Here is a 23,556-nt window from a genome sequence, read left to right on the forward strand (position 1 = left end):
CCCAGAGTCAACCAACAACACAGCGTTGCTGTCAGAAGCCTGCTGGGAAAAAGTTTGCTTTCAGCCAGAATCTTACAAATGTGATTTATGTCTTGAGTTTTATGTTTAGGCCACAGCATGGAAGAAAATAGAATGGTTGACGGTTAACAGAGGCCCTGTCAAAGTTGAAGGGTGTTACTTTCTCTGCCCAGTTAATGTTAAAATCACAGAGCAAAATGAACTCTTGTTGCCCATTTCCATCAACAGGGGTTCACATTTAACATAAGAAGGGTTATTGGAATTGCGGGGATAGAATGAACCAACCATAAGGAACATCACTGATGGGGTAAGTGTGATTTAGACAGCAATACTTTCTAGGTCTTGCAGATAGTTAAAATGTACCTCTCCTTTTTTAATGTTCTCTCACATATATGAGGTGAACAGATGGTGTTGCCATTGAGCAACTTTGATGGAAATGTTATTGTGGCAGTGGGGCTTGGTTAGAGTGACGGCTGCTGGAGGGAAAGGAGGAGTGGCTCAGCCGGTGATCAGACAGCTGGACAGAATCAGGTAATCAGTCAGCTATATAAGCACATTTGTAACCTGGTTCTGGTCTCTTGCAGTAGGCTGAGTCCAAACACAGACGGAGAGAGAGACAGAGAAAGTGACAGAGGAAAAGTCACGGAGAGAGAACACAGCAGCGCTGACACAGCAGCAACAGCTGTCTGTCTTTGTTTGTTTGATTATTTCTGTTCTTGCAATAAACCGGACTGTTTACTCACTCAAGACGATGTCTTCATCCTTCCTGAACCCCTGTGAGTGGGAAAAGCTCATATTTGGCACCTGAACAGGGACCTGATGGAAGGACAAACTCTGCTGTCGCTGGCCCTTCAGCACCTCGCTGCGATGCAGGAGAGCACCACAACGCTGCAGCAGCAGCAGTCTCTGCTCCTCGCGGACATTGCGGCGTCACAGCGGGACGATCGTGCTCTCCTGCGGGAGCTGCTGCAACGCCCGGCTGCCCACGGCGCCGACCCGGAGCCCGGTCGGGGCCAGGCCAGCGATGATCCCTGCAGGCCGTCCTACCCCAGCCCCGAGGAGGAGGTTCCCAGCGGCATCGGCATCGGCTCCTGCACCACACCCACACACACACACCCACACACCCACACAGCCAGAGCATGCATCTCTCCGGTCCACTAACCACCCTCTGCCGTCTTTTCCACAGGGCCCAGCCTACGTGTCTGATCACCTGGTGAAGGCAGCCCGGCCACATCAGGGCAGAGTGCCCTCTCATGGAGGTGGGGCAAGTGGTTCGGGTTGCTGGGCCGCCGGCCCCCTCCCCCGGTTCGGAAGGGACGTACCGTATACCGGTATGTATACAAGGGGGTACACACCAAGCTCTGCTGGATTCTGGTTGTGAACAGACCATGATCCATCAGCGCTTGGTTCGACCAGGGGCATTGTTAGAGGCATCGTGGGTGAGGGTGAGGTGTGTGCATTGGGATGTTCACGATTATCTGTGGTGGCTCTGGAAATTTATTTTAAAGGGAAAAGACATAGAGTAAAGGCTGGAGTTAGTACTCGCCTCACGCACCCTCTAATTTTGGGAACAAATTGGCCGGGGTTTACGAGCTTAGCGGGCTAAACCATGAGGGTGCGGTCACATAAGTCAAGGAAATGTGAGTTATGTGCTGTCCTTAGTGGTGAGGCGGAGGTGCCGCATCTCGACGCTGCTGGGGGGGGGGGGCCACAGATTGCCCCCATGGAAGATTTTCCACTCGTGCAGTCTCGGGATGAGACCCTCCCCCACGCCTTTGACCGAGTGATGGAAAATGATGGTTGTCCGGTTCAACCCTAACGCAGCACTCACTCACCCCTACTTTGTGGTCGTTAAAGACCGATTATACAGAGTGAGTCGTGACGCTCAAACAGGGGAAGAGCTCTCCCAGTTGTTAGTCCCAAAAAGCCGCCGAGAAACGATTTTCCAGGCGGCTCACCACAACCCCACTGAACCGGATCATGGCCCGATTTTACTGGCCGGGCATTCGGGCGGATGTAAGTCGGTGGTGTGCATCCTGCCGCGAATGTCAATTTGTTAACCCTCCGGCCACCCCAAAAGCGCCCTTGCGCCCATTACCATTAATGGAGGTCCCTTTTGATAGACTTGCCATGGACCTCATCGGGCCATTAGACCGGAGCGCACGGGGATATCGCTTTGTATTAGTTCTAGTGGACTATGCAACGCAATATCCCGAGGCAGTACCCCTGCGCAGCATCTGGGCGAAGAGTGTTGCACAGGCACTGTTTCAGGTCATCTCCCGAGTTGGGATCCCGAAAGAGATCCTGACTGACCAGGGCACATCATTTATGTCACGTACACTACGGGCGTCCGCTCAATTCGGACTAGTGTGTACCATCCCCAGACTGACGGCCTGGTGGAGCGGTTTAACAAAACACTAAAGAACATGATTCGTAAGTCTGTGCACGAGGATAGCCTTAATTGGGATAAATGGTTGGACCCTCTGTTGTTTGCAGTGCGGGAGGTGCCCAAGGCCTCCACAGGTTTTTCGCCCTTTGAACTCCTGTTCGGCAGAAAACCTCGGGGTGTCTTGGACCTGGTTAAGGAAAACTGGGAGGTGGGTCCAAGCACCAGTAAAAACGAGGTACAGCACGTCCTGGACCTGCAAGCAAAACTCCATTCACTGGGTCAGTTATCACAATTTGCTCCAGGCCCAGGAATGTCAACAGCGGCTGTACAACAGAGGGGCTAAACTTATACAGTTTTCACTGGGAGATAAAGTGCTTCTATTGTTACCATCGTCTAGCTCCAAATTACTCGCCAAGTGGCAAGGGCCCTTTGTGGTCACACGGCGAGTGAGGAATGTTGACTATGAGGTTGTGCATTCTGACTGGGGTGGAGCAACACAGATTTACCACCTCAACCTCCTCAAATCCTGGAGGGATTTGAGCTAGCACATGTGATTGGCCGCATGGTATGCTCACCCAAACTGCATGGATTCTCAGCAAATATTATTATTTTCTACTAATACTGAAGAGTTAAGCAAGTGTATAATTTATTCGGAGAGTGTGATTTTCCCTGACTCAGTGTCTCATTTTGAAAAAATAAACTATCCCTTTAAAACCTACTCCATACAATGCTTTGGTAGAAATATGACAATGTGAAACACATAGAGCACATATACAGAGAAACGGTAAGCTTGATTATCCTGCAGGAGCAAATTACTTTTTTCATCCAAAACTGTAACGGTTGTAAATCATCTCATGACACAAACGGGAACTCCTCCATGGCTCAGTGAAACACAGAACACAGAACAGAGCCTAACTTGTGTGAAGCATGACTTTTTCTTTTTCTTTTTCTATTCAGCATTTCATAAAGACAGACACACGTCAACTTTGTGATATCAACATAATTATAGAGTCGTGGTGAGCCTGGTAACAGCTTCTGCTCATTTCATAAACAGTCTTCTTTTATTTTTCTGAAGCTGCTTGAACTTGATTCCAGTGGTGTAGCGTGGTCTGTTTAATTGATCAACATGGAGCTAGATAATGTTAGCACTATGTTGTGCCTGGGTTTGCTAATGGAGAAGCTTGCTAGCTCGTAGAAGAAAAATAACCTGGACATTGTAAAAATTAATAACAAGCTTCTGAGCTTCATGTTTCCTAAGTTAGAAAGATGATGGATTCTGGGGCTGATGACAGGAACAAGCACAGTTTGCCCTCCGCCTGCATCCTTCATCCTTCCGTATCTATTTTTTACGAGATTATCTAGTTGGCCATAAACAGCATCCTGGTCAGACGTGTCTGCAGAGCAAAATCAAACCACTGGCAGACTGGACTGGGTTCACCAAGGCTAACTTAACCCATTAAGGCCTGAAACGCCTGTCAAACCTATGGGTGATTTCAGAAAGGACCTCTTAAACCTGAGTTTCAATGCCTACTAAATGATTGATTTCTCAACCTCTGTTACAGATAGGAAAAAATTCAAAAAGTATTTGAGAGCTTACACCTGTGGCTTTCCTTGGAAATTGACTTTATTAAGATACATCGTCACAGTCCTGATGGAGTGTGAAGAACAAGAACAGCATGTAATGACTGCTTCACATGTGACGGTGATCGAGCTTACAGCGCTGTGGCATCTGCAGGTAAATCCACTGTCACCCCTGGTACACGGTTGAAAACACTCCGTAAATCACGGTGGTATTCTCCGTCTTCCGCCACTTTCAAAACCTTCAAAAAAACCATTGTCGCTATCGCCGACCTCGTCGTCTTCAAACATAATTATGTCGTAACCATAAATCCCGGCCGATTGGTTCAGAAGTTATCAGCAATGACGTCATCAAGATGAGAAACTCTTCAAAATCACTGCCTTAATAAATCTCTCCGCTGTCAAAGTCCTCCATGTTTGTGAGAAGACATTTCAAAACAATGTCACGAGGAACCCTTATACACCCCGAAAATTGACGTATCCGCTTTCCCGGCGTAGAAAATGGTAGAAATGCTGCAATTATTTCCTGGCGTCAATGGGTTAAATGACTGGCTTTCACTGTCATTATACTGAATATTTAAAATATATGTTATAAATTCCATTGATAAAGATTGATGCAAATTCTTTGCAGGATTTACATTTCTTGACACTTCATGGAAGATGTGTGCCCTCTTGTGTCTTTGCATTGACTGCAATATGGGGATTAGGTAAATTGGACACTCCAAACTAGCTGTAGGTGTGAGAGTGATGGTTGAAGGGTTGTTTGTCTCTATATGTGGCCCTGTGATGGACTGGTGAACTGTCCAGGGTGTACCCACCTATCGCCCTATGTCCACTGAGATTGGCACAGTGACCCTCTTCTGGAGGATAAAGCGGGAGAAGATGGATGGATATATTCATGGATATATATGTCTATAGATATATATATATCTATAGATAGATATATATATATCTGGATGATCTGTCATAATTTTCTGCCATTAACTCATCAAAACATTTGTCTCTGGTATGTAATGATTCCTGGGATATAGCTTGGGCCTGGACAGGTCAACCATTGTTGCTCAGTAATGGATTTGACTGAAGGAGACAGCTCACTAATTGAGATGTGCAAGTGAGAACGTATTGACTGAGAGCTGACTGTTAAGTATATTATGCATGGTTTCACTAGCAGTGTCTTTCAGGCGTGAGCATGCTTTTCTGTATTGTGGGCAAAGCATTTCTTCTATAGCAATTTGCATCAAAAGTAATGTGAATTTGTGTCACATTAACAATTAAGGTCAGAATTATAAGAACTACACTTTTACAACTTTACCACACAATTTGGTTTCACATCATCAATCAAAAATCACCAAAGACATCATCTTCCAAGGTGCTGAAATTTTCTTGAACCGTCTGAAAAAAAGAGAATACAACTGTGTTGTGTGATAATGTAATTTTTGCAAAACAGTTTGTATAAAATAACTAATTCTTGCAGACAGAGTTGTAACAAGGTTGTCATTGTCTTGTCCAAATCTTAGACACCACACACAGAACTTCATCACTGTTGCCCTCGTTTCCCACCTTATCCTGCTTCTTACAGTAGTTTAAGTATCACAAGCACTGGGACACCAAACCTTTATTAACTCTCCAACTCCTGTGGACCTCAGGTGTTTTATTAGGCCAGCAAATTAGCTCATCATTGTAGCTTGTACAGTCAGAACTTGCTGAACTGGCAAATGACGTTTTCACTGATCCGTCGACAGGAGTGTCAAACAGATATTTAATCATGCCTCTCCTCTAAACTACTTACTTCACCTTTAAATAAAAAGTATAAAAGTATTATTATTATTATCTTTAGTATTCCTATTATTATAGAGGCACATAGAGGGTAATAATAATGCACATATACATTTGTTATTATTTTTTTAAATCTTGCAGCTATTGGTGAGTCTCTCTTCTGTGTCTCCTCTCATTACTTTATGTGTACCGAAGTAGTCCCTCCCCGCTCACGCTGGCTGGTGTCGTTTACGGAAGATTCACGAGTAAGTGACGGTGTCAGTGAATGACTTCACGAGTGATTCACAGAACTCGGCAGTTCCACTCCCGGCCACCACGCTCGCTGCTGAGCTCAACTGCACTAAGAAAGGAACAAATCAGTTCATGAAGTGATCCTAGTCAGTTCATTCACTCAAAAGATCAGTTCTTTCGAACAAATCGTTTGTGACCAACACAACAATAGAGCCAATATTTTTTGTCCAAGCAGTTGTCCAGAATATGCTGGGTGTCATTAGGCGAAAATAGGGAAAAGCAGGCTTAGTATTTCCCAAGCTTTTCATATATGCATATATTTGTGTATACTATTTGCGTCCTGATTTGTAACACACTATTATCTTGAATAGGTAAATCAGCATTTTTGCATTTTTGAGAAATGCATGTGTTACTTCCTAATTCTTAAGTAGGCTGGAGCTAAATTAACTTTCTCCAACACACCTGATTCAAATAAATCATGTGTCAGGTGTGTTGGGAGCATGGACACTTCTAAAACATGCAGGGCAGTGGGTAACCCAGGACCAGGATTGAGGAAACACTGATCTCGTCCAACCAAGTCTCTGGTGATGACGACTTCAAATATTTCAAATGTTTGCTTATCAAATACACGACCACACTGGGCCACTGTTTATAAAAGCAATGAACCGGATTGTACCTCAATTCAGTCTTGTATGCATCTGTGACTTTGGATGGATAATTACATGGTCAAAATAATAATAATACATGTGCTTTCTATGACTTTAATTGAACGGTCAATGTTATTATTTGCATTTTAGCTTGGATAAAGACTGACCTCTTTCTGTCTCACTCTCTCTTTCTCTAACACACAATAATGAGTCAGCTTCAGTCCCAAGGTTGGGTTATGAAAAGACTGAAATGGACATCAGAAAGTGATTTTTATTCACAAAATAATATGGAGAGCAAAGCAGAAGAAAACACCAATAAAAAGAGGACCATTCACATCATTGTTACTTACACTGTAACACATAAATAAACTGATTAGCTTTATTGTTTTTCCTGAATTTTGGTCCATACCAGTGATGTCAAGCGAACACAGTTATATCTTACAATAAAAACCCCGCTCTTCCTGAATAAAAGCAACCATTTAAACATCCAGACACTTTTTTTGCCTCTTGTTTGAGAAGTGAATCACTGGGAAGCAATAACTAAACCAACAAGCGAGTGGCAATTCACCATAAATGCTGCACAGCTTCTCTTATTTGGGAAACGAGCACTTCCAGGGTGCTGCAGCAGAATATAGGTCATGATCTTGAATGATGGTGCCCAATGGAAAACTTGAGTGAAATAGCTGCAGGGCGTTCAGTGCATTTGTCTCAGAATATAAAATCAGGAAAAGGAGAAAAACTAGTGCAGTACTTCATTATACAATTGTAGACTTTTAAATAGTACACAAATGTATAAGCAGTCCTTGAATTGTAGGTTGATTTTGTCACGGTTAATATGTACCTTTTTATCCTGGTATCTACCAGCAAAAAACCCCCAAAATGTTGGACTTTAATGAGCCACGAATGAACCACCAACAATCAGCCAAACAAAGCGATTTAAACTGCTGAATCATGGTCAGAGGAGAATTACTGAGCAAGTTTATCGATGGCTGAATAATAAGTGTTTACTGAAGCCATCGTTCAAATGCAAGGCAGCAAGATTGATTTGCTGCCACACACAGCCACAAACAATTACACTGGGATCTTAAACTCCACAAACGTATGTCACAGTGAGAAGGCACAGCCTCAGAAGGCAGCCTTCCAATTTTTAACAAACCCAACGTGCTCTATCCAAACATCATTTTGTTACTTACTTCTGCTAAGGAGCTGCAGGTTACGGACCTCTTCCCTGACCTGCAGCTGGAGGACTTGTTGGAGGACCTCCTGCCTCAGTGTCTCCTGTACGATTCCCATCCTCTCCAGCTTCTCCCCGTTCAAACGAAGCAGTGCCCGTCCTGCCAAGACAGTTATTATGACTGGTTAAGAATCTCAATGTTATTAAGCAACGTTTCATATAAGTAATTAGTAAGGCAACAGCCATTAAAGCAAAGTAAAGCCACCTTGTTTTCGCTTTAGAATAACTTAAGTGTTATTCAAACGTCTTTAATGTTATTTATGTTTGTTCAAGAAGTCAGAGACAATGTCATGCAACAGTCATTTTCAGTGTGTGCGCTCACATCTAAAGTTATTCATAACCAAAGGAAAATAAATATATAAAGCAGCAGAATAATAATGGAACATTACAATTGCTATGTTTTGAAAATTGTAATAAGTAATTATCAAACTTGACTTTTTAGGCACCAACTCTTTAACCGTGGAACCAAAAGGAGGCATGACTGAAATTGTGAACCTGCCTTAACATGGAGGTGATGGCCAAGGAGCACACCACATCTATCCAAAAATCATGAGTGGACAATTTTCTAAAAAAACAAGTTTGACATCTTGCACACAGCCAAGGGTAAACCATTATTTGCAGCAAAGAGGTTTGTGCTGGGTTCTTTAATGTGGTTTTCTGTTTTACAACAGAGTTTGTCAGATGACCGTGAATACACGCCTTTAACATTTAACCATCACCTGCACGCACGCACACACGCACACACACACACACACGATAGACAGGATAGGGATCCATCATACCAGCAGTAGCTCTAAAAGATGTCAAAATCATTCTCATTACTCATGCAGCTCCATTCATATTCCCTTTCTTCTGGATTCCAGTACATCCTTTGTGTCTCAGCCCTCATTATATCGGTGCATTGCTGTAAAAGGTGCCAAAAGTATACAGTGTATATTCTCCCATGTGTTCTATATGAATTGTTTTGATCAAAATATTTATAGTTTTGCTTCATTAAAAATTATTACCTAATACTGTGATGGCCCTCTAAGAGGGCCACTTCCTGCAGGAACCTGATGGAATGACTGTATACCATCTATTTCCCTTCCTCTTTTCTTTAAAATGAACTTATATTTGTTCAAATGTGTGGTCTTCCTTCCTTGCCTTGAGGCAGGTTCCAATAGAACAAAGTATAAAACCCTATATCTCTCTGTGTTTCAAACACACACTGAGTTGTGTTTGTTTGTTTATTCACACACAGCAGTGACGTCTGTGAGAGTGAAAAGAGACCAAAAGAATTAGATGACCAGAGAAAAAGAAAGTGAGTGGAGAACTGACCTCTGAACCCATGAAATATAAATAACCTTAAAAGGTACATTTTGTAGTATTTCTAATCTAATTTACTGTCCAAATTATGTCACATGACCGAGGAGGACGTTGTAGGGGAGATGAACCAAGCGCTGAGAGGAGTTAAATACGGCATGTAAATACGGAACCTACGGAAGAAAAGGAAATATTGCGCCGAAAACCGTGTTCGCGGCAGACGCCAGGAGAGAACTGGAGTAAACATCGCTGTTACTGAGTGGAGTCACTGATGAGGGACAGTTTACAAACTCTCGCTGAGTCTCGTCTTTTCTGCTGATCAGGTAATTTCACACACTTATCTACATGTTATGTGTAGTTTTATATCTGTAACTAGAACACAGGGCAGTGTTTGTGTTTGTATTTCATGGCTACAGTTACTAATGCACAGAGCCAATTCAACTCTGTTTGAATGGAAACAGTATGAACTCCTCAAATATTCTACTCTGACATAACATGAATGATTTTGCAAACATGTGTTATATTGTAAGTTTTTCGACCCAGAGACGGTATGAAATACCTGGATATCCATCACGCGCATGCACAGATCGAGACATAATACCAACAAAGTCACGTGACCTGGGTGACACAAGTGACCTGTATAAAGGAGGCTGGCACCCAGAGATTGTCTCCTACAGAATCTTCTCGTCAAGATTCCGAGTGAGAACGAACTCTGGCAGTTATCCAGAATTCATAGAACCTTAGTTACATCAGTAACTCTCATTGTATTTCATTCTTCCTGACCGTCAGAGACCTGTACAAGCAAAGTCATGAGGAATCCGCACACACCGAAACTCAGTTGCAGACCGAAGGAACAGACAGGACAGCCGTCACCACAGGATGGGGTGTGGCCACATTAACCCTGCAGAAGCTGGAAAAGGTGCAGCAAGAAGCCCACGTAGCTGCAGCACAGATGTCATTCAGTCAAACACCCTGCAGCCCACAACAACGCTTCTGGTCGAGTGACATTTCATAGGAGGGATCTGAAGGCCCTTAAGCCTGTAGGTATGAGAAATGGAATAAACTCAATGGGAGAGCATCTGTTTAGACAAGGCACAGCCCTTCCTGTGCCGACCATGACACACATACAGAGTCAAACTGATAGGTTGGTTAACATGAAAGACAGAAAGCCTCTTAGGGAGGAGAGAGGGGTTTGGCCACATGGTAATCCCTGACCCATCAGAACTCCAACGCAAACAGTCCCCAGCAATGGACAGGGCATGAAGCTTTTCAGATGTAATGGTAAGAAGAAAAGCAGTCTTAACAGACAGCCACCTGAGATCAACATGTTCCAGGGGCTCAAATGGAGGAGAACACATGGCTTCCAGGACGACCAACAAATCCCATGAAGGCACCCGAACGACATGTGGAGGCCGTAACCGGAGTGCACCCTTCAAGAACCTGTTCACAAGCACATGTGAGCTCACAGATCGATCATTCACATGGGCGTGTCGAGCCGAGATAGGCGAAGTGAGGCTCATTGAAGGAGTCTCTGAGCCTCCCATAGGGAATGACTGGATCTGGTTCCCCCTTGGTCGTTCATATGGTAAACTGTCGAGGTGTTGTCTGACTGGACAAGGATGTGCTTCCCTTCCAAAAAAGGGAGGTAGTGATTAGGACATTAAACCGAAAAGTTGACTTGTCGATATCAGTAGCACAAGTCGACGACCCCTGAGAGGGATCGACAAGTCGTGTGTTTTTTTGTCTCTCTCTCTGTGCGCTTGTGTAGAATCAGTGTTGCCAGATCTCCGGCCGGCACGGTAACCAAGGAAACGGGATTGTTGACGGATCTGCAATCCCTGCCTCTGATTGGCTTACGCTGATACACACTATCCACTACTACCCAAATATTACTCCAAATATTACCCCAAATATTATATTAGGACCCTACTTAGACAGAGAGCGCAAAGAGGCTCACTCCACTCCAGCTGCCGAACTCCAATGGATGGCCGTGGATGGCCTGCTCGATGGTTGTGGAGCATATGAGCCAGTCGTCCAAGTAAGGAAGGATCTGAACACCGCTGCTCTGCAGAGGTGAAAGTGCCACTGCAATGCACCTGGTAAATATCCGAAGGAGCAAGTGAAAGCCCGAAGGGGAGCACGCAAAAATGGTATGCCTGACCCGAAGGCAAAGCGTAGAAACTGCCTGTGGTGGGGTGCTATTGGCTTTTAGGTCAACGCTTGTGAATCAGACTCCCTCTGAGACAGACTGAATAACATCTGATGTGCAAAGCATGTGAAAACTAAGAACTTTTATGAACTTGTTCAACCGTCTGAGATCGAGGTAGGGCAAAAACCGTCACCCTTTTTTGGAACAGGAAAATATGTCGGGTAGAACCCTCTCGATCGATCTGAATGCCAAAGACTTTAGAAGGTCCTTTACAACAGTCATCCTGACCCCGTTGAACTTTGGGGGTCGACGCCCAATAACTGAACTGAATACTGTACCCCTTGGAAAGAGTTAAGCAAATATTTTGGCTGTACTGTTGTTGTTGGTGAGTTTATGTATGTTATATGAACATTGTTCCTGAGTCTCTGTGACATAGGAGGATTTTATGGCCAGTTGCTTTAGCTTTATTACATAATGCACCTTTAAGCCGTGCTTCGCCACCGGGGTTGAGCTGAGACGCTAAGTGGGAATGAAGCACACCCGCTGGTGAGGAATATCAATACCTGGTGATCCGCACAGCAGGGAGGAGACCCGGCTACGCAGCCTCTGGAGGGTGAATTTGCAGCTCTGACCGTGAGGTTATAAGGCTATTGGTGTAGGCTAAAAAAATAGCAACGATCCGTGCGATAAAGGGGAGAAGATAAAAATGAGACGATATCTGGGTGCCATTCTCCTTTATACAGGTTGCTTGCCTCACCCAGGTCTCGTGACTTTGTTGATATTATGTCTGGATGGATATCCAGGTATTTCATACCGTCTCTGGCGAATGAAGAATGGCAAAATTGAGTTCCATCAAATTTCCCCAAGACGAACAAAAAAGTTGACCGTAACCATGGCCTCAACTCAACAGGATGTAGGCCATACTAAATTTTGGCATCCATTTTGGTAATATACACCACGCAAATGTGCAAACTCATTTGAGCGTGTTTGTCGTACCGCCCTCAGTTGAACCGGGCTTTGAACCAGTTACCTTCATGCTGTGAGGCTAGCCACTTCCCCGCCATGTGCCTTATATAACACTATACACACTTAAATACACACTATATACACTTAGCTGCCACAACAATGAAACAAGTTGCATGTTTTAAAGTTGTGGCTGATCGGTGAAGACTTCGCCTAAAGGTTGCCCCCTGATGGTTATTCAAGAGAATACATGTTTCAGTCTTTTCCACATTAGCCTTGTTTTCTGGACCAAGAGACACAGCATTCATTTTACATGAGCTTGACTTCTTGACCTCTTGTGATTTCAAATGTGTGACTCACTAATCAGTGTACTCTCACAAATCAAAGCTCTGTCTGCTCCAATCTTAATTTTCTTCTTTCAAGCAACGGTTCAATGTGTAAAAAAAAGTAAAAAGCATTTGATTTAAGTATTGAACGGTTAGAAAAGTCTGTATTGAATGTAATCGCTTAGAGTGTCACTGAAGCAGGAGTGAAATTTTGGTTATCATGACAGTGAGTGTGTACTCTGTTTCTTCTTTCCGCAGGGATGAGCTGGGAACTTTGTTAAAGTTGACCGATTGATCCTCTGGAGGCAGGAGACAGATACTGAGCAGGAAGCAGTAATAATTACATTTTTTTTTTTACATCCAATGTCTTTGAGATCTAGCTCTCACTGGAGCAAGCCAAGCCAAATGGGGACATAACTGTCAGCTAGTCTTTGTCTTTACACCAAATGGGCTAACAATGCACACAATCTCCACCTCTACTATGGCTGAGGCTCCACTCCTGCAAGGAAAAGCCATTACAGTTAGCTTTTATAATAGTTTAATGGATCCCTCTCTGTGTATGTGAGTGCACATTAGGTGCAGCAGGCAGGTTATTTACTTCTCTTCAGGGTCCAGGAACAATATATTGTGTTTGAGCACAGCAACCAACAGGACACAACAGTAGTTTTTCATTTAGATCTAATATTTTTTACACACACATATGTGCTGCTATTCTTGATAGGCGTTGTCTTACGTTCACTGGAGCCAAAAGGTGCTATGTATAATTTGTGTATTTTTTTTATCTAATGGTCTGTATTTTATATTATATATATATATATGAATGGGCCGGTATATATTATACACCAGCCCATTTCCCCTTGTTCTCTACCAGATTGTCTAGGGTCAAACCTAGTTATCCAGCATTGTATTCTCTCTGATCCTGATATTGCCTGAACCTGCTTCTGACCTGTGGACCTTCCCGTTTTGCCTGCCCCTTATTGGATTTGTTTGCTTCGGGTCATCAAGACTAGAAAATCTCTATATAAATACAGACCCTTTACCATTAAACTTTAAATATTAATGATTGATTAATGATGAATAGTCCAGCTGAATTAATGAAAACCAAGATAAGACCATGTATCGTGAATGCTAATGTAGTTTTTCCAAGTCGTGTGGCTGTACTGTGGAGGCACCACAGATTGAGCATAGTGAGAAAGAGATCATAATTCAAATTGGCTACTCTGAGAACCGAGCACCAACAGTAGCACTTTCGTAGTTACTGTTTACAACTTGCAATGGCATCATTGCATCATTTGCATATTGTGTTAATCAAATTGAGTAAACTAGCTATTACATCTTGTTGTTTGACTTCTGAAAGTCCGTGGAGACTAGTACACACTTAAAAGAATACTTCACCGGTTTGCAATTAGCTTTGTATTACTAGAATAGCGGTAGTACTTTTGAATAATTGTGCTTCCCTCCCTCAGTTTCCCCCAAGTTCACAAATACCTTCCTTCTTTGTTTTGTGTAGGTACGTCTTGGTCCAAGCTTGAAACAACAACTACAGCTAGTTCCACACTTTTCCCCACCCGTAGCAATGTAAACAGTTCCCGCCATCTTTGCTAACAGTTACCCTAACAGGCTCTTTGCTCTGCAGAGTAAACTGAGAACAACAATTACAGAATGTAGTTTTCAAACTGATATGATTGTGAGGGAAAAGTCCTGCCTCTCAGTGACAATATGGAGCTGAAGCCGATAAGAACAGGGGCTATGGCTGTGCCTCACAAAGTGCAGTGCATTCTGGGAGTTGGTGCCATTCATCTACATGAGCCAAAAATAAATGCCTTCAAATATAATTTGATATTTTTACTACACAGATAAAGCAGTTTTAATAAACATTCATCTTTCCAAGGGTGAAGTAATCCTTTAACTAGGGTGTGACAGCCTTCACTGGATAGTCTCTCTCTGTGTGTACAAATGAGACAAAGCATATGAATGGAGCTCAAATCACTTCGCTTCAAACACACTTTATACAGAATAATTGCCAGCAGATGGGGAAAGCAACACTGTCAAATGGAGGAGGCACAAAAACAAAAGCTGTGACAATAGAGACAGCTTCTCTCAATTTGTCTTTAAAACCAACCACTTATTAACAGCATTGGTGGGCAAATTGAAAGAGGCTATAGGACTATAATATACACTTTTAAACAGTCTCTTAGAAAAGCACAACCTTTAGATAACACTTTTGATACTGGACCAATCCAGCCCCTGCTTCCCCTGAGGGCCTACATAATGTAATATCTTTCTGTCAGATTATATTATAAAGTGGCATCAAGGATGATATGCAGCCTTTGAGCTACAATTAGAATTTTACTCTGTATATGTGTTGTATACTGTATATTCTATAATAAAATCATATCTTTCTTTTTTTAGGCTTTGACACAATGAAGACCTGTTTCAAAATATAATAAAAAGTAAAACAGATATTAAAGGTGGGGTGGAATAAATGTACAATATTTGACAAAAATATGATTTAAAAAATACCAAAGCTTTACACTACAGTTTTGTCATTTTGTCGTATTTCACGGCCATTCACACAGTGCAACATCAGGAGTGACTTGGGGTGTCTTGCCCAAGGACACATCGGCATGTTGACTAGCAGAGCCGTGAATCAAACCCACAACCTTTGGGTTGAAAGATGACTGAGCTCCCTCACCATCCTCATCCTCCTAGATCTCAATGCAGCATTTGACACCATGTCCCACCCCATCCTCCTGGACAGACTCACCTCACTTGGTTTCTCTGACACCTGTCTCACCTGGTTCACATCCTGTCTTTCCGACCACTTCCACTTTGTTCATATCAAGCACTTCAGATCCCAATCCTCCCCAGTCACATGTGGTGTTCCCCAGGGCTCTTTCCTGGGGCCCCTCCTTTTCATTATGTGTCTCCTTCCTCTCGGCCTGTTTTTTCCAGAAAATGTAATTTAATCTCCTTCCACTGCTATGCAGATGACACCCAGCTCTATATCTCCACCAGGCCCTCTTCCACTCTCCCACCCACATTGCTCTCCCACTGCTAACTTCCTCAAACTAAACAACAATAAAAGTAAGGTCCTATTCATTGATACAAAATCCACAATCTCACACTCTGACAATATTTTTCTGACCATCTGTAACTGTCCCACCTATCCCTCAGGTAAAGAGTCTGGGTGTCATCCTCAATGGTACACTTGCCTTAGCGACTGCACAAACAACACCTGCTTTTCTACGTCTTATTTAAGTCATGTCATCTTTTAGTTGTAAGTTGTTGTCCTGACCAGAAATGACCAGAGACGCCAAACTAGAAGTGTCACACTATTTAATAGCAGGCATCTACTTAAATGTTTCTGCCTAAAAAGGTCTATAGGAACCAGAGCCACATTTGCACAAAACCCTTCTCAACAAATCAACAATTTCCCCAGCAATTCTGCCAACTGCAGCTTTAATACGGTGTTATATATTCATACATGCATGAACAGCTGGGATGTAAATGTCTCTACTTGTTTGTTTTATGCTCTGACCTCGGACTGAAAGCAGCTGACAGTTTATTGACTCACAGCTGACATCTTTTAACCTGCTGATCTAACTGCAGTTCGTCACTTGTCACAGCAGTGGTGATAGATTGTAGATAACCAAGCTGACATGGATACTTTATCTTGGAATTTTTGAACATAAAATCCATAAAATTATGTCATGAAAAAATTAATAAAAATTATAATAAAAAAGACAGCTGGAATCTTAAAACACCAATTAAATGTAAGAGCAAGAGAGAATGAATATGCTATGCTGACCTCCTTGGGCAACATGTTTCACAGTAATGGTTCCCTCATGGAGAGACTGAACTTCAATCATGGTGAAGGGAGACTCCATTTTTCGATGCCTGGTGACAGCTAAAACATCCATCCGTCTTTGACAGAGGGCAGGAATGACTGAATTATAATAATAATAAACACATTTCATCAAACCTCTCTCTCAAGTAAATATGTTAGTCTAAACTATCCAGGGTACCCCCGCCTATCACCCTATGTCAGCTGAGGTAGGCACAGCACCCCCGTGACCCTCCAGTGGAGGATAAAGCGGTAGATGATGGATGGATGTTAGTCTGACTGAATTTGTATGAAAATTGTATTTCTCAAATATGGACATCCAGATAATGCCACTGGGGAAATAAATTATGATTGTACGTTCAACTGGAACCCATCAGATTTAGAAGCTCTGCGCATGTGCCACAGTTTCTGCCCCCGAGCTTTGACCCAGAGATAATAGAGGTATTTGAACAGAAGAAGACAAAAGTGAGAAGTGAGACAAAATGTGGAGATATCTAGCTATTCAGGAAACTCCGTTTATGCTTTGTCAGCTTAAATATTTCAATAATTTAAAGTATAGTTCCAACTAGCATTAGTAACAGTTCAATCACAAATAGTAAATACTAACGAGCTGAAATGGACAAGAACAGTAGTCCAATAAAATGTTGAAGTCAAGCTTACCTAACTCATCTTAACCCTAGAACACTATCGCTCAAATTCAAAACACCATCACTAACGCCGGGTGATTGTTACCCGAGATAATAAATACACCCAATAAAAAGTACTTGTCATCAAAACATGACAATACATGACAAATTTTAGTAGTGTTCTTTTATTTTAAACTGTGTCATGTCTAACAAAATGAAAGAAGAGCATCATGAGGGGACCTTATAAAAATACTGGAAAATTAGGAATTTGGGAACATAAAACAAAACAAAAAAAAATAATGAAGATGAAAATTTGGTTTTCATGAAAAGCACATAAATGTATTTTCTCGGGTGAAAACCACCACATACACATGAGGAGAACTTGCAAACTCCATGCAGAAATTGCCCTTGTTCTGTTCTGACTGGGTCGTGAACCTGGGTGTTTTTGCTGCAAACTCAACAGTTCTAACCACCACATCCAACAGTGCCACACCCTTTATTTCACTACACTCTTACTACACAGTCCCACTTGCCACCATGTGCACAAGAAGCAATAATTTGTGTGTGTTTAACTATGTACGATAACATACTGATTACAACTTTGATGGTGCTTGCGTGTGTGTAAAAAAAGAGAAGAAACTGCTCTTCAGTGTGTTCCAACTGAGCCACACATACATGTGTCTGCGTGCTCACTCATCTGCACCTGCTCTGTGTGTGTGCATCTACCACTGTTGCGGGTTGTGTGCACCTGCACTTGCATGCATTTGTGTGGGGCAAATAAACACATGAAAGAGAGCGCAAGAGAGAGAAAGAGGGGGTTGTCTGAACTTGATAACCTCTGATTTTTCAGCAGGTTTTCCTTTATTCTCTAAAAATAGACCACGCTGCTTTAGTTACCTCACATGAATGCCCATTTAAATCGCCTTTTGTAGAGATTTGGGTGTAAACCTTTTTCCAGTTGAAAAAGCTCAGCAGTGAAACCACAACCTAAAAATAAAATAAGAAGTGCGCAAAAATAGTTAAGCCTTTTAAGGCATTGGCTTGAAAAGTCTTAGTCCATAGGATCAGAATCACAGAGAGTCAATGAATAAGATCTTGAGATATTAAAGCACAGTGTTCCGATTTATTTCAACCCCGGCCCTTTCTTTGTAAATGCAGGCAAAACAGTCTCTCTTTTGTATTCTTGATGACCACTCAAAGCAGCTTTACACTATAGTATGCCATTCACCCATTCACACCCATTCACACCCATTCACACATTGTTCAGGAGCAATGTGGGCTTACAAGACTTGCCCAAGGGCACATGTAGACTAGTGGAGCTGGGAATCAAACCACATCCCCCAGTCTGACTCACTCTACCACTGAGACGCCATTGTGGGTGAGTATAGGGCCCTATGAAATCCGTTTTATTTTTTTAATTCATTTTGCTGATCATTTTGCCCAGTATTTCAAGTCAAAACATAACATAACATTGTAACATAACAATGTACCAATTTAAGTTTAAGCTCAAAGTACAAAGTGCTTATAATTTTTACATGCAACTAAAAGAAATAATTGAATGTAAACCCAAGTCCATTTCAGTTTTGAAAAAGAAAACACAAAGTGTTCAAAATGCTTTTTGTTTCTGTAAAGTCTGTTATTTTTTTAACAAAGATCCATCTAAAACAACCTGGATGGAAAGAAAATGAATCAAAAAACAAGGCAATGATGCAGCAATCAGAACCGGAATCTCTTTATTGTCATTGCACATAGTACTAGGGCTGGGTGGTATGACCAAAAATATATATCATGGTGTTTTTCAAAGCTCTTTCGCGGTATATGACAGTATTTTTTTTTTCATGCATAATCAGGTGTTCACAGTATTTACTACTGAATTACTGCAGTGAATTAACTTAGAATGGTCTGGGTGCCGACCTTAACTTCATGCATTCTTGATATTCTTAGACAAGCTGCTTACTAGGGCTGTCAAAATGGCTCAAAAATTATATTCGAATATTCCCTCTAAAAAAAACACAGATATTTGAATAGTATTTGCATCGCGCATCTGGGTTACGTTGCATCCAACGAGACATAACTACCTGTAGATGTAGTTTATTTAAGCTTAAATATATTTCACAACATATTACCTACACAATAATAAGTAAATTAACCAATGACCAAGACCGCATACCTCACCCACTCACTCTCTCTCCCTCTCTCTCCCCCACCCCATGCCAACAGGGCTTCACGCGCTCTGCTCATACTGGTTTGAATAAACAACAAATAAATGCTGAGTGCTGATCAAGCGTTTTGTGCAAGCAATGTAAGGTCCAGACTCCTGTCCCAAATATGACAGGCTTAATTCAGTGATTGAAACAAAAAAATTAACATTAATGAAACGTTTACAGACAGCGGCGCAGCAGCTGCGTTTTTCCTTATGTCAGCATGTTCTACTAGTTCTGCAGCTTCGATTTCAGAACTTTCCATGTCTATCCTATCCATCTTCACCTTCACATGTGCTTTAAACCTCAAACCTTGCAGTCTCACCATGCGTTTAGATGCGCAACATTGAAAAGGGCTCCGTCTGAAACAATGTCGCTCGGCATAGTGTTCCGAACGTTGTAATCAAATACACCGGTATGGCGGTATATTAAAAATTCATATCATAACAAAAATATAAACTGGTATTCGGTGTGAACCGGTATAACGCCCAGCCCTACATAGTACAACGAAATTTAAGTGCGTCCTCCAGACGGTGCAATTTAGACACACATTACAATATATATATATATATATATTTATATATCTATACATAGGCCCACGGTTGGTGTAAGAAGAGGTTCGAGCCCCGTTTGGAACAACTTCGGAACAAGGGCCTTTCTTCAAGGAGTTTGCATGTTCTCCCCGTGTGTGCGTGGGTTTTCTCCGGGTTCTCCGGCTTCCTCCCACAGTCCAAAAACATACGATATGGGGATTAGGTGAATTGGTCACTCTAAATTGACCGTAGGTGTGAGTGTGTGAGTGAATGGTTGTTTGTCTCTGTATGTGGCCCTGCGATGGACTGGCGAACTGTACCCCGCCTATCGCCCAATGTCAGCTGAGATAGGCACAGCACCCCCCACAACCCTCTGGTGGAGGATGAAGTGGTAGATAATGGATGGATGGACATTACAAATATAAAAGAAGGGTAAAAAAGATAAAGATAAAAAAACACAAAATACACAAGTAACAAGATCTGACTCGACCACGGGCTTAATGAGGGAGACATGAAACGTGGGATGGATCTTGAGAGAAAGAGGTAACTTGAGATGTACCGATGTGGTGTTAATGATTCTGTCGATGGGAAAGGGTCCGATGAATCTAGGAGCCAGCTTGCAGGATTCGACCTGGAGAGGGAGGTCTTTTGTGGAAAGCCAGACCTTCTGGCCAGGGGTGTATTCAGGAGCGGGAGTGCGGTGACGATTAGCCTGTCGTTGAGACTGTTGGGAGGCTTTCTGGAGTGCTGTCCGGACCTGTACCCAGACTGCCTGACAACGGTCAAGGTTGGCCTGAACGGACGGAACTGCGACCTCGCTCTCCTGAAAACTGAACAGGGGTGGTTGGTAGCCCAGGGATGCCATGAATGGGGAGACACCAGTTGATGCAGAGGTGAGGGAGTTATGTGCGTATTCGACCAATGGCAGGAAGGTGCTCCATTCTTCTGGATGGTGAGCGGCCACGCATCGGAGGGCTACCTCCATATTTTGGTTTGCCCTCTCTGTTTGACCGTTTGATTGGGGATGATAGCCGGAAACAGGCTGGCAGAAGCCCCCAAGGCAGAGCAAAAAGCCTTCCACACCTGCGAGGCGAATTGAGGACCACGATCAGAGACGATGTCAGCGGGAAAACCATGGATGTACCGACTTAGAGAAACGGTCAACAACCGTGAGGACGGTGGTATGATTATTGGAGGGAGGAAGTCCAGTAACAAAGTCTACAGCGATGTGTGACCAGGGACGGTGGGGGATGGGTAGGGGGTGTAGAAGACCAGACGGAGGGCGATTGGAAGTCTTGCCCCTGGAGCAGGTGGGGCAAGCAGAGACGAAGGTCGCCGCGTCTTGGGACATGGTAGGCCACCAGAAACGCTGTTTGAGGAATTGAAGAGAGCCCAACGTGCCTGCCTCGAGTTGAGTCTTCAGGCGTTCTGTAGATAGGCCAGGTTTTTATGATCGGTCGAGATGATAAACGGTTGAGCGGTCCCCTCTAGCCAGTGCCTCCACTCTTGGAGGGCCAAGACGACAGCCAGGAGCTCTTTATTCCCAACGTCGTAGTTTCTTTCAGCGGGAGAGAGTCGACGGCTGAAGAAAGCGCAGGGATGGAGTTTCTGGTCGTCGGGGCTGCGCTGGGAAAGGACCGCCCCCACACCGGTGTCGGACGCGTTGACCTCCTCCAAGAATTGACGTTCTGGGTCAGGATGGGACAGGATAGGGGCAGAAGTGAACATCTCCTTCAATCGAAGGAACGCAGACTCACCGGACCACAGGAACGTCTGCTTAGGAGAAGTTAGTCTTGTTAGGGGTTCAACAATTCTGCTGTAGTTCTTAATAAAACGTCTATAAAAGTACGCGAAGCCTAGGAAGCGCTGTAACTGCTTCCGGGAGGTAGGTGTAGGCCAGGGAGCAAGACTTCCCTGTTCCACAATAAACCCCAGGAATGGAACTGATCTTTCATGGAATGAACATTTTTCTGCCTTAACAAATAGTTTATTTTCCAATAGTCTTTGTAACACTAAACGGACATGCTGGACATGCTCCTCTTCGGTCTCCGAAAAAATGAGAATATATCCAAGTACACGAAGAGGAACCTGTCCAGCATGTCACGCAGCACGTCATTCGCCAGGTGCTGGAAAACAGCAGGGGCGTTAGTGAGGCCAAAGGGCATCACCAGATATTCAAAGTGACCTAGGGGTGTATTGAAAGCTGTCTTCCATTCATCCCCCTCCTTTATACGGACCAGATGGTAGGCGTTACGTAGGTCTAACTTTGAAAACACTCGTGCCTTACTGAGGGGGTTAAAGGCAGCATCAAGGGGAGGTAAAGCGTAACGGTTCTTTATGGTTATATCATTAAGGCCACGATAGTCAATGCACGGTCGGAGAGTCCCGTCCTTCTTGGACACAAAAAAAAAATCCCGCCCCCACTGGTGAGGAGGATGGCCGGATGAGCCCAGTCGCCAGAGACTGGGTTATGTAGTCTTCCATGCTTTGACGTTCGGCCCGTGACAAGTTATAAAGACGCCTCGATGGTAGAGTGGCCCCAGGAAGAAGATCTATGGTCGTACGGGCGATGTGGTGGTAGCGAAAGCGCACGGCCCTTGGAGAAGACCTTAGCGAGGTCATGGTACGCCGCTGGAACACCGGTGAGATCAGGAGGTTCGGGGTTGGTGTCTGGAGTCCTTGGTGAAGAAGGTCTGGCGGATCTGAGGCAGTGAGAGTGGCAGTGGACGCTCCAACTGGAGAGTTGACCAGTGGACCAGTTGAAAACCGGGTTATGGCGAGCCAGCCAGGGTAGCCCCAAGACGATCGACGCCGATGAAGCTGGGATGAGGAACAGCTGGACCTCCTCCACGTGATTACCAGTCAGGACCATGGTGATGGTGTCGGTTCGGTGAGTCACCTCGGCGAGTAGATTGCCATTGAGGTCGGAGATGGTCTTGGGCTGGTCCAACGGGATAGTTGGAATCCCCGCCTGCTCAGCCAGAAGAGTGTCTATGAAGTTCTCGTCGGCCCCTGAGTCGACGAGACAAGTGAGGGACAACCTCTCTTCTCCCCTCTGAAGTTGTCCTGGAAGCGAGACTCTGATGGGTGCAGGAACAGAAACCGCTCTACTCACCAGCACTCCTGCGTGCGCTGGTGAGCTTAAACTTTTGGGCGGGTGGGGCATGAGGCGATGAGGTGTCCCGTGACACCACAATAGATGCAGGAACCAGACTGCAGTCGGCGTCGTCTCTCCGTGGGTGATAGACGGTTGCGGCCCAGCTGCATAGGTTCACTATTATTGTTTAGACTAGGAGTGGGTGATTTAAACGGTGGAGCGTTAGAGACGGGGAAGTGAGAAATATTAGTCGAACGACGAGGAGAAGAACGCCGCTTATCGTGTCGCCTCTCCTTAAGCCTACAGTCTAGACGAATGGCTAGGTCTATTAGAGTGTTGAGACTAGGTGTTGAATCTTGAGTGGCCAATTCGTCCCTTAACTCATCGTTTAACCCACGTAAAAAGATAGCTCGAAGTGAGGTGTCATTCCACCCACTCTCTGAAGCACAAATACGAAAATCCACCGCGAAATCCGCCACTGAAGAACTGCCCTGTCTTAACGCGAGTAGCCGATTAGCAATGTCGTTGTCTTGGAAAGAATGATCAAAGACTCGGTTTAACTCGATAGCGAAGGCAGAGTATGAAGTAAGACTTGAACGGACATTATGGAAAATGGCCGCGGCCCACTGAGCGGCTCTT

At 43.8% G+C, this 23,556-nt stretch overlaps 1 protein-coding gene across 1 annotated transcript in view; it reads right to left on the minus strand.

Annotated features, from left to right (window-relative positions):
- Positions 1 to 4,047: 4,047 nt before the first annotated feature.
- The window catches only part of samd10b (sterile alpha motif domain containing 10b), a gene marked incomplete at both ends in the record, with an annotated part of 61,674 nt that continues 42,165 nt past the window's right edge, over positions 4,048 to 23,556 (minus strand). The window contains 2 exons of the mRNA XM_083895019.1: positions 4,048 to 4,055; positions 7,833 to 7,973. Coding sequence (XP_083751145.1) covers positions 4,048 to 4,055; positions 7,833 to 7,973 — 149 coding nt within the window. The remainder of the gene's footprint in view (positions 4,056 to 7,832; positions 7,974 to 23,556) is intronic.

The sequence above is a fragment of the Microchirus variegatus genome (genome assembly GCF_963457635.1).
Source record: "Microchirus variegatus genome assembly, chromosome: 9".
NCBI lineage: Eukaryota > Metazoa > Chordata > Actinopteri > Pleuronectiformes > Soleidae > Microchirus > Microchirus variegatus.